The following is a 12,703-nucleotide window of genomic DNA, read 5'->3' on the forward strand; positions in this document are numbered from 1 at the left end:
ATAAGCAAAGAGACAATTCTAGACAGCTTGAAAACCAAATAGTTACTCACTTATATTAGTAATTTCACAATTTAAATGATTCATTCACTCCATACGAAGTGCAGAAATTTTGAAATCGAACAATTTCTTACATCACAAGATCCACATTACATAACAATTTCTAAAAATCGATTGAAAAGAAAAACACTTCGAGTTTATTCATATTTTTGTATGACGTAATATATATATATATATATGTTAATTCGGGGGCGTATAAAATTTGTAATGAATACAATCGTCCATTGTAATAATATTGAAGCATCAAGCTGATATTTTGCGGAAACGATATTATTTTAATTCCATATTTTACAACTTAGGTATAATATTTCTTTTCACAAATGTTTTTAGTATTTCGAATTATCCAATAAATATTTCAATTTTTTCATTTTTTATATGGCGATAAATTTATGCTGCAGGTTTCATCGATGAATTATTTTTGGACGATTTATTTATAAAATCGAATATCGTCCAGTACCGAAAACCATTAATCTTTCATGAAATCATTGGAACTCGAAATTTCACACAAGATAATAATTTTTCTCAGAAAAGAATAATCTTATACTTTTGATTTCAGCAATGCCAACTATCGTTAATTACATCGGTCAACACGAAATTTCAGTCTGGGTTCTAGGCATCTAATTTCGATTTGCCCCACGTAATTAATAACAGAAATAACTGGTTTATTGGATGAAGTTTGTTTTCGTAGAAATCAAGACATTTCAGATTTTTAGAAAAAATACCTTTCTTTTGAAACAATTATTATGAATAACAATAAAACAAACTGCTAGCTTCACATTTGAATTTTCGAATAAAAGCAAAACTGAAGTTTGTTTATTTGTCATTTACAATAAATATATTTGAGAAAACAGGTCATTCTTTTGAAAATCCGAAATATCGTTCTGGTTTCTACAAAATCAAACTTTATCTAATAAACCTATCTTTCATTTCGCTAGTTACATGGAAGAAATGAAAATTTTGTATCTAGAACTTAGACTCAAAGTTCGTGTTGGCAACCCGTGTTGATTATCATCGTAAAAAAGACAAAAGCAAACTTTTTAAGTAATAAATGAGGATGTTGGTAATATTATTTGATACATGGAATCAAAATTTATTCATTCAAATATAAACTGTAAAAAAATTACAATTTCTGTTGACCTGTGTTATTAATCGGATGAAATATCGTGGAAAGTCTAAATAAAAATTCTAGTTCGGTAAAAAAGAAGCAAACGATAGGCGGAAACCTTGTGCAACGCTTCGAACAATAACCAGACGTATTAGCGAGGACAAATAAAAGATAGCTCCAGAGCAGCAAAGCTTTAAGGCGTGCGGGAACGAAAAAAATTAGTATCGCTGTATATACGAGAAGATAAGGCATCTGGCACGTCGTTGGCGAGATAAGGAGTCGCGGGCTAGGCCGTAATAAAATTAAGGTAACAGCAATTCGAGTTGTTCAACACAACGCAGGTGGAATAAATTGAAACGAAAAATTCGGTAAACATATAGCATCGAGGGAGTGATGATAAAGATACATCGTGATAATGCGCCACGAAATTCATTGACAACTATTACAGTTAAAATTATACGGAAAAGAAATTAAATCCCCGGAAAACAAGAAATTCGAATAAACAAAAGGAAGAAAAAAAAAAAAAAAATGTTTGGCTCTGTAAAATCAGATACATGGAAAAATGTTTGGCACTGGCGAATGATTCAATTACCTGCAAAATTGTATCAATAATGGGATCGATGGGCTGCTATAAATTGAGTGTGTACGAACAACGGTGTATTCAATTCGGTTGGTAAATTTGAACGCGAATTAAATCCACCTGCCGGGACTACGGCGATAAAACAGCAGTAAAATCATTGGTGAAAAATAACGACGAATACCTACGCGGTGTAAAATAGCGAGGACGGACGTTTTTTTTTTTTTTTCACAGATTAGATTACACCATGAGTGACGAGTGCAAATGTGTAAAGACAGCGAGAGATTTCGTCGAACCGATTTAATCGATTAACTGCACTACAGACAGCATTGATCAGCTAATGTGTTTATAGAACAAACTGTGTCGTAAAAATTAGGCGAATGAAATAAGGATTGGAAAAAAAGGATCGTCCGTGTGTGTCGTGTGTATGAGAAGCGTGACGGATTTGCCTAAGTCGATGTATACTCGTATTATCGATCTAATTATTAATCGAGCCAGGCATCCGGGTAATTACAAGAGTGCAAACAAGTAGGGTAATTGCGTTCGTGCCTGGTCAGTGAAAGCTTTTAGCTATCTCTTGGTCGTATTGCTTTTGTTTCGATTTTTAAACGTGCTTTGTGATGGATCTTTGAAGAATATTGTATCAGAGGAATTATCAGCAAGGGGTTTACAAAGAGACCCTTCAGACTGCAAAGATTGAGCTGAAAATGTTTCGTCGCTGTTTCAAGGTTGAAAATTTTTCACGCTACTTGTGATACGATCGCAAGGATGATAACAAGGACGTGAAAAAAGCATCTCACGGAGTACCGAAGTAGTTTTAACAAGCCCTTAGTCATGGTTCGCATCCAAGGAGTTTGGCAACGTCTTTTGAAACGTCTTATGCGTTTATGTAGCGTAACAGAATAATGAAGGGCTCAGAGACCCACCGAATCACTTTCCAACCGTCATGCGAAGACCCTTTCAATGTTGAGGTGGAATGGGATCTTCAATGCTCGGTGGGCTCAAGGCACAGGGTATTTAATGTATAGTACTGTGTAACTGACGAAAAGCTCTTTCACATTTCAGTCCGACCTTCGAGCTCTGTGACATATGCTTTTCAAAGATTTAGAGGACCGAGATGAAAGTCGTCGAAAACGTGAAATGTCTTCTTCGATCACCAGACTTACACCGGATAGTGTGTTTTCAGAATTAAGTTGACCGTAAAAAGTGACGAAGATCAGGTTCCGCTAATGGAAAGATGAAACAGCTTTCTTCACCATCAATTGACTATTTGTTATTAGGTTAGTGTTTAGTTCACGTTAACATTGAAAGATGGGAAGTTTCTCTGTATCAAATCGTCCGTACAGACTCAAAATCAGGTTCACTTGAGTCCCTAAAGAACAATCTCAACCATCAATCGACTAACTACTTTCTGATGGATCAGTTTCCAAATGGAAGGAATGACATAATGTTATCAATTTCATATTCGAAAATTGAACCCTCCTGATTTTGTACCCCGATAGGAAATCGTTTTTTTTTTTTTTTTTCTTACCAGTCAGCAAGACGAGATTGTAAACTGCGAATAATGAGTTTGGACAACATTTTTGAAGTGAACGTCTAACAAATGTCGGACCCAAGATCAGGGTCTTGAACTTATTGGCAAGTAAATAATCGATCAAAATGTTTGTTTCAAGTACCTCAAACCTAGGTTCCATTTGTGCTTACTGCTACTTCCAGGAGGTTGGTTAGCCAAAAATTGATGCTCTTTTAATTGATAGCTTGTTTTAATCGAAATACTATTTTTCACACCGTCACTCAGACAAATTTCCTTTTTTCTCAATAGTCAATTTTATATTGCCATTCGTTGATTGTAATCAGCATCGATGTAATGTTGTAAAATTGAACATTAAATGATGTCAATATGACAAAAGCACACTTTGCCGTGAAATTCAGTCAACTTGCAGCAAGAAAAAGTCTTCCAAAAATGAGATAAGCCTAAGCTGAGTGTAACAGAACGAATCAATTGTACTTTCAACAAATCTGAAGCGATTTGAAATGATGCGATTAATATCTGATTGTGAGCTTTTATTTACATCTCGAATATCATCTATCTTCGTATTTTTAGAAAAGTGTGCGTAAGTTACAAACAACATAATTTTCAATTTCCAACCATCCAACATCCTCAGGCATCGAGCCTGTTTTTCGTTTCCTGGGACCCAGATAAATGGTTGAAAAAATTCATAGAACGGCGAAGGATAGACGAATACTCACGTGTTTTCCTTCTGGTCACTGTTACTCTGCTGCTGGGGTGGCTGCTTGGAGTAGGGATGAGGGTGAACAACGTTGTTGTTGTGCATGTGAACCTTGTTGGCGTTGCTGTCGGTCGGTGAACCCGGCGAGATTTTACCCGCCAGGGCGTTCAGCGAGTGGAGCATTTTCATGGGGGACCTCCTGGGGATGAAAACGCGGTGTCCGCCCAGCTGAGCGCTGGCTAACGTTGCGGAAGACAGCGTTCTGCTTGAGGTTTGAAGGTTTGAACCCCCAAACGCCGCTTAGCACACTTGACACACAACCTCTAGGACGACTTATACGGAATTTAGTGTAGCGCGGCACTTCACTTCACCACGAATGATTATTAGATAAAACGTTTTGAAAACGTCCTGCAAGGTACTCCGGCGGTGGCGAGTAGCTGGAGCAATATGGCGGAGCGGGAATCACCGATTAGATATCGAAGTTCGGAGTCCGGTTTGATCGATACACACTATCGTTGGAACGGACTAATCTCGAGAATCCGGTGCACACTTGAGGGTCTCAAAACGCTGAGACCCGGGCAAAGAGGGCGCAGCTTTATAATAAGTCAATTAAAAGTTTAAGTTTAATTAGAAACTTGGCCTGCCGTGCCGGCGGTGCACTCTGGGTGTAGTTCCTTTGTTCCCTGGGGGTTCTTAAAGCCTTGTTGCAGCTTGAGCTTGCGGCAAAGGGTAGAGGGAAGGAGCTGCAAGAAAATCTGAACCGCTTCCGGTTGCTTCGCCGACGAATTTTCCCAACTTTTCCGATCTTCGAAGGCTTCCCGAGCTCGAGAAATCCACTTCACTAATAAACCAAAACCAGGGGGTGGGGGAGGGAAACCGGGCAAAAACAAAGAGACGAGAAGCGTCGTACTAATTGAACCACGATTCTCACGCACGAAACGATCCAAAAGCACCTGAGGTCCACGACTCGACTGAGGCGGCAAACGCAGCGCGGCTATCGCGCCTCCAGATAAGCGTTATCGGACGCGTCGATCCCCTCCATCATCTCGTCACCGTTGCGGCTCCGCCGGCACCCCTCAGCCGCTTTTCTCCCTTGCCGAACGAGCGTATTATTGAAAAATATTCCGCATTCAACACCTCGCCGAATTTCAGGTCCTGTCGTTATTTTGATCGGCTCTTCATCCTCGTTCTGCTGCGGCGCGTCGCGAGACGTCGCCCTTCTGGCTATCTGGAAGGAACATTCATTCGTTTTCTACTTTTTTCATGAACGGGACTAAACGTTGTAGGGTGAAATCAGCATCACAGAGGTCAAACATGTTCAACGATAAGCTGGTGTCTTCGTTCTCAGGAAAGACTTGATCCCACTTTTGACACCAGTTTCACAAAAATGATGCGACGAACATTTTGTATGGATCTAGGAAAAATTTAATAGTTCTTCCGACTATCTAAAGGGAACGTTCATTCATTTTCTACTTTTTTCATGAATGAGACTAAACATGTTAGGGTGAAATCAGCATCACATAGGTCAAATATGTTCAACGATAAGCTGGTGTTTTCGTCTTCAGGATAGACTTGATCCCACATTTGACACCAGTTTCACAAAAATAATGAGAGGATCATTCTGAATGGAACTAGGAAAAATTTAAGAGTCATTTCGACTATCTAAAAGGAACATTCGTTCGTTTTCTACTCTTTTCGTGAACGAGACTCATCGTGTCCGTATGAAACGCATCATAGAGGTTAACATGTTCAACCGTAAGTTGGTGTTTTTGTTCTCAGGATAGATACGGTTCCACTTTTGACACCGGTGTTACGAACATTGCGAAAAAGTGATTCTGCAAGGATCTAAGTGAAATTAAATAACCCTCCCAGCAATTTCCAAGGGAAATTTTTCAACAACGGGGTCAAATGTGTCTGTGAGACAGATTACAGAGGTCAAATTTTCAGCTAAAGAGTCGTATCCTTATTTGAACTTAAAGGCCGGGCCTCTTCTGAAAACAATGTTTCGAAAATTGTGCACGAATCCTGTTGCAAGTACCAGAGAGAGATTTGATAGTCTTTCCATGAATTTGGCATCTCAAGAAACATTTGCAATAATTGCAACATCATAGGTTGTTCGAGGTCATGGAGAGTTCCAGCAGAGGAAATTGATAAGCTTCTTTATTGCGACACCGGAAATCCACAGCTCGTTTTGAGGTTTCAGGCGTTGGAAAATTTACGTCCTAAAAAGAGAATTCACCCTTGTACCCCAGTTATTTTATTCGCTGGGTATGAGGGGTTGAGCATAACGAACGACTGCACGACTTGAGGGCGAATGTTTTCCCGGATTCAGCGACATGATGAACGGCCATCGCGGCGAGGAATCCACGCCGAGCCTCAAAAGTAGTATTCAAACAACTGCCAACTGATATAATGTGATGTGCATGCGTAATGATCATAAAATCAAGCCAGAATACTGACAATGAATCAAATTCGAGACAATGAAATAACGTTGTTTGCTTTGGCAACCGGAAGTAGCCCCTTTCATTATATTCTAAGTCAGCTATTTTGTTCCTTCCACCCACGATTTGTCGATTAACAGAGTAATCCAGATCTTGGTAAAAATAAAGAAATTGACAAAAAAAAAAAAAAAAAAATGCTGGTATCGCGAGGAGTTTGTTTTGATTCTTATACAAGTATCGAAGGTATCGTCCGACGTACGTATACCGATGAATAAAATGGTTAGACATTCCTTCATGCAACCGCGTCACGCCACTTGGACGCTGACTAAGATATGGATAACTTGCCAGCTCAGGTGACATCTTTGCTGATTCTTAGTGCAAAGTCAGCCGTCAGACTTTACATGACCTGTTCGTTGTCTCACACACAGTCGAGCATATAAGATAGATTCAGAGATAAGACTAACTCAGCGCCGTGATTCGGCTGGTAAAGATATCTGAATAACGAAAACTTGTTCACTGGTCTTATTCAATTTGCATCGATTGCTTCTGACGGGCGATGATGATCCGTAATGAATTTGACCAAATGCTAGATCGACACGAGCCGAGAAGTGGCTTTGAAGCGTAATTGTAACGGACAGGAGTGAAATTGAACCGTGAAAGAGAGTGGGGGGCTGGGAGGAGAGGGGAGGAGGGGAGAAGGAGAGACGAGACGAACGGGGTCTGTTTCCTAGTGACAAACAGGAGACACGGTATTCGGACGATTCATAGCTCGGATGATATCGTTGTTACCGCACAGCTAAGCATATCGCGTGTTCAACACCACAACAGAGAACCGGCATGTCTAGATAAACACGGGAGAAGCCCTTTTCAGACATAGCCGTGGAGTAATAATAATAACAATACTGATGTCACCGCGACATAGAGGCTTTGTTGTATCCTCGCAAATTTGCCCAGTGTCATATCGTCCATTTCCAACTCCCCCAAGTAATAGATTTGTTTCATTGGATTTACATCGTACCTTGAATTGATATTTCCCAATGTAAGATGTCGTGAATGTATCTCAGAGAATTAATGATTATCTGGCAGGCAGAAGAATTGAACTCACAACGTTAGAATTGAATAAAATAGAAAAACAAAAATACCGAAGTTTACATGTTTTTGAACGTTCTCATACGAATGAAACCTTTTCTGGAACTGTTGAGTGTCATAAGTTAAGTCATTCGAATTTAGTCAGATTCATTTCTAGCAGGGACATTGTTTCATTGGTTTTCACTACCATTGAGGAAAATAGCATTGTTAGAGATTTTTGAAACAATTTTTACTCTTTTCGTAACTCCTGGTTCAGTATAGTTCAGCGAAATCATCCTTAAACCCAGTTTACCATGTAACACCAGCATATTCACTTTGTCAAACTCAATTGTCACTCATGCGTCGAGTAATCGCAGAGCCGATGGTCTACTTTTGGAAATTATTTCAACGGTAGATTGTGCATCAAGGAAGCAAAAAGACTTGGACCTCATGGTGCACACGATACTTTATCTAACAAAGTATGGCTTAATTTTTTATAGCGGAGCACAAAAAGGAGCACTTTTTAGTAGTAGAAGGTTGAAGTGCTCTTTCTTGTACTTTCGTAAAAGCGGTTACTTCACATACGGAACGCAGGCAAAAAAAAAGGCTAAACACCTGAAAATCTTTTTTGTTCAAATGTAGATATCAACAAAACTTTAAATCGATACGTTTTACGATATTCTTTTAAAATTCAATAATAAACTCCCCAACGTCATGGAAATTATTAATGCTCGACTGATGGTCAGAACTCTCCCCTGAGAGTGGACAGAAGTTCACGCAATGACGGTTTGCAATTGTAATAGCAATATTAGCAATATTAGCAATATTAGTAATACCCGGCGGTCCAATAACAGTGAGTATTATTGTGAGTTCACGAAGCGTAATTGAACCACCATGGATATCAATAGAATAGAGTAGCGACGCAGGTTTTAGTGTAACGAGAGGTTAGAACAGCCGATGCGCAACGATCGCGCGGAAAATTGCACACTGACTAATTGACTAATTAGTGATTAGTGATGGAATCCTCCGCCGCCAACCCCGCGTCTATTGACGGATTACTGTTTTCGGTCGGCTTTTGGTTGCCGTTTATAATACCCAACGCCGTGCAGAACAGGGTGCTCCATTGAGCCTCCCGAAGCCCTGCGGGCATAAATATTGTCTGTCATTGAAGCTAGAAGCTCTTTCGATCCGATCCGACGAACGATACAAATCAGGACAAAAATTGCAGGATAAAAAAAAATATTGAAAAAAAAAGAAGTGAAGAAAAATCATTCGAGTACGTTCTATTGACGAATTGGCAACTTGATCAAAGGCTCAAGATTCAAACAAGAGGGTGAGAAGAGAAGTCACGAAATTAAGGAGGAAACGAAAGATAAATAATGAATGAGCTTGCAGCCCCAGTGTCCTTAGGGATTCATTTTGCGCTTTTTCTCCTTCGTTCTTTTTTTCTACAGCTCGTTTTCATCCTTGGTTTTTTTTTTATTCCGCGCAGTCGAATGATGGAAAACGGTCTTGAAGCCGACCCCAAATCGGGTCGGGTCGCAGGGCGTCAGGATCTTCAATCACCAGATTGCTCAATTATGGCTCTCTCGAGCCATTGGGAAGCTGCAGACACGGTACACGTTGCTTTTCCGTTGACGAGGGAACATTTAGCGAGCCTAAGCACATCGGCCACAAACAAGTTCCGAGGAAAAAACAGGGACGAAAAGAAAGAAAAAAGAAGAAAAAACAAAAAAAAAAGAAGAAAAATCCACCAACGAAAATGGACCCTCTTAAGATACTTTCGGGGACTGAAAGAGAAACCGGAAATAAATGATAGAGGATACTGCATCATCGAAGCTATTCTGTCAGCCGAAAAACATGATTCAATAAATCCGCAGACGGTCACATTGAACGTACGAATTCAGCATTCTTGGCTCTGATAATCTGATTAATGGAGGAACATTTGTCTAGAAGATTGGCTCGTGAATGATCGCATATCCTTTTTTGACCGCCACGCATCTTTGTATCTTAGCTAATCTTCGCGATAGTCTAAATTTTTAGATCGTTAGATCTGTTTTCAATTAGACAGTGAACGATCTTTGTCGTACGAGTCAAGTTCCCAGAAATCACCTCATGTGTGGCTTACGTTCTATACAGGCATTGTGAAAATCTCAAGAGAACTGGAACCATTCTAATAGACTGAATCTCGTCAAGCCCGAGATAAATTCACCGATAGCTGAAGATCTGAGTTTTGTGTGATTTGAAGAGAATGAATTACCTTTCTTTGGTGAAAGAACAGTTTGTGGAAGGAGGGAGGGGTTTCAATCGACTTGCGAATGCCAGCCGGATGTCCGGAACATTGGTTCAAATAATTACACAAAACTTTGGGGATATAAATTTGTGGGGGGTTGAAGCAATTTTCCGGTATTTAAGAATCGACCGGCGAAGAGTCGTAGAAGTTAGAAAGAACAATTGGTGTAATTAGTCTAATTGCAGTGTGCCGAAGTACCCGAGTCTTTGGCGGGACTCGTTATTTGCCTGGAATTTTATGCACCGCGATCATTCCACCTGGTCTGATCAATCGGTCGGATAGCAATAATCCCCCGCGAAAGATTTACGACCCTGAAAGATCGACGAGAGAATTAACGACCAGTTGGTCTTTCAATTCGCACTAAAAACCGCAACTCACGCGAAGCGAAATTTCGCAACTACTTTTCTCTAAACACAAATGATTCACGGCTCTTTGAACGTTCGGTGGACTTTCTTCGCCGCCTTTTCTTCCGCTTCGTTGTCGTTGGCAAGCTTCAAAAGTCGTGACCCGTTGACTGGATTTGAAAAGTTTTAAACAAATTCAATAACATAAGTTACGCTGCGCTTGCTCCGAGGCAGTCGCAATATTTTCACCGCCCGGCAGTGTATATTCAAAAGGTGTACAACGTCTACAACGTCTATACAAACCGCCGTCGTACACATCTAACTCAATTTTTGTTAGATTCAAAAGTTGCTCGCTTTCTTCCATCCAACTTGATACTCGAAAAAGTACCGGGGACTTATTCCTCTTCCACGTTGACGTTGAATAACGCTGTATAAAAGTAAGAAAGTATTACATTCTTTGGTCAAACAAACTTCATCCTCTGGTGTTGACTTCATCGAGTGAAGGTCTTCTACTAGACGAATCGCAAGTTCGTGTTTTGTATTGTCATGAAAAGATCAGACTTCGATCAGGATCACTCTTTAGATCAGGAGTATCTTGTTCATATCAACACAACGGTTCAAAGCACATTACTGAACGCGTTTCACATTTGTTTAAAAAATCAGATGTCTCGAAGGGGACGAAACACTTCGCGCATACCCGGTGCAATAAACATTCCAAGCAAACGGTTGAAAAGTCACTAAAAACAAGGCCAAACGATTCTAACGGCACGAATCAAAGGCCAATCTTTTGTTGCTCTAGGTCGTGGAGTTATCAATGTAACATTTGTCCAAACAGCATAGAAGTAAAATTTTCAAAGCTTCTGAATAGTTAACTTGTCGTCATTTCACGTCAAGCAGATCACTTATTTGTACGACTATCAACGCTTTCGATTCACGTTAGGTACGTTATACTACCACTCGCCAGTGTACAAAACAACTCTGAGCTAATTCAAAGGCCACCGTGTGATTGGATTGGTTAGTTAACGGAGGTAACAAAACTGCCGTTTCTACGCGCAGTCTCTTCTTATGTAGCTCATATCTTAGTCGTTTATGGAGAAGTTTGATTGTCTATTGTCATTTTCGTAGTTCGTTTCACACGCTTTGAAGCCATCATACTCATATTCATATCTGACCTTGATGTGGTAGCAAAAAAAGCTGTCAATAGTTGTATTTTTGTTTTTCAAGTATTCTGTCCAGTTTGGTTTATCTTGTAAAATAGGCTAACGACATGTCAAATTCAACTGACAAAGTGGATTTACTTTTTGTAAACTGGATGGTTCTGAAAAAAGAAAAGAATCAACATTTGCGGAATTTTTGAAAGTTCTGAAAGTTCTCATTTTTGTTTTCAATAAGAGTCAAGCATCATCTGCATCTAAACTGAGTTGCGAAGTGGGATTATTTTCTTTATAGTGGTTATTAAAAAGAGTAACATTGAGAAGAGTTATTAAAGGACAGAAAAAAATCCCAATTAGCAACTTGGGATGAATCGGACAAATGCTTCTGTGCTTTTAAAAATTATTGTAAACCATAAAAATTTTCACAAAAAATTCGCTTATTTTGATTTTCTTTCTTTCTCTAATAGGCACCAAACAGAAAACTATCTCACTTCGTCACTCGGGCTGTATGACGGGTCTTCAGATTACTTCAGAAGTAACGATAAAAAAAAATATAATTGGCGAAATACCTTTAGAAAAACAATGTAATTTTTTGATAGCGTTCTTTAGTACTACATTCGTGTGAGTTGATATGTGAATATACTGGTTCAAGACCGCGTGAAATCAGCCACAGGCATCACTATAGACAATTAAACTTTCATCTATAAGCAACCGACCGGAGTACTAAAATATCTGTTCTATCACTTCCACTAGGTAACCAACCGAATCACGAAATGACCTTTGGATCAGCTCAGAAGCTTGCACCCATTTTCAGTACAAGAAACATGGTGAAGATCGAGATCGATAATGGTCGTTCAAAAAAGTAGTCCGTTCGATTTGAAATGTCACTAGAATGTAAGAAGCCCAGTGCAAGAGGAAAAGATAGGATAGTCCAATGTGCAGATGTGAAAGATGAGCAACAAGTGATAAGTCTTGATAATCGAGGCGGTTCAACGTCATCCGTTTTATTCGCTCAGCCATTGCCCACCCAAAAGGACGCGATTAATTTGTTTAATGGTTCTCGTCTCCCTGCAGCAGTCCATTCTTAACGGTCGATCCAATTTTAATAAAAGCTCGTGTTCAAGTGCAGCGGCAAGTGCAGGCCGGCGGAATGATGGGCGACTATTTTTCTACTGTCCAACGGCACAGTCATTAGTCCAGAATGGCAATCGATTTAAATAGAACAAAGAAGTTGGTCCATTTCGATCGCCGTTGAAAGAGGACAACTTGCTTTCGAGAGTGAAAAGTCGAGAAGAACTGGTCACATCGAATGGCCTTTCTTCTTGTTGTCCAAGTAGAGTTTCATGATCGATTGCGCTCGAGTGAGGGAAAAGTTGATAGTATAATGGCGTGGCGCGAGTTCAACCCGAGAGTTTGTGAACCGAATGGGAAAG

The 12,703-nt window shown here is 39.8% G+C and overlaps 1 protein-coding gene across 10 annotated transcripts in view; it reads right to left on the minus strand.

Moving 5' to 3' along the window:
* The window catches only part of LOC107217046 (CUGBP Elav-like family member 2), a 373,474-nt gene that overhangs the window by 328,370 nt on the left and 32,401 nt on the right, over positions 1 to 12,703 (minus strand). For 9 of the 10 annotated variants that reach the window (XM_046730072.1, XM_046730081.1, XM_046730074.1 and 6 more), the window contains exon 2: positions 3,990 to 5,198. In XM_046730072.1, the coding sequence (XP_046586028.1) occupies positions 3,990 to 4,159 (170 nt within the window). In that variant the 5' untranslated portion in view covers positions 4,160 to 5,198. The remainder of the gene's footprint in view (positions 1 to 3,989; positions 5,199 to 12,703) is intronic. The other variant, XM_046730073.1, reaches the window with a different exon arrangement.

Source organism: Neodiprion lecontei, chromosome 2 (assembly GCF_021901455.1).
Source record: "Neodiprion lecontei isolate iyNeoLeco1 chromosome 2, iyNeoLeco1.1, whole genome shotgun sequence".
Taxonomy (NCBI): domain Eukaryota; kingdom Metazoa; phylum Arthropoda; class Insecta; order Hymenoptera; family Diprionidae; genus Neodiprion; species Neodiprion lecontei.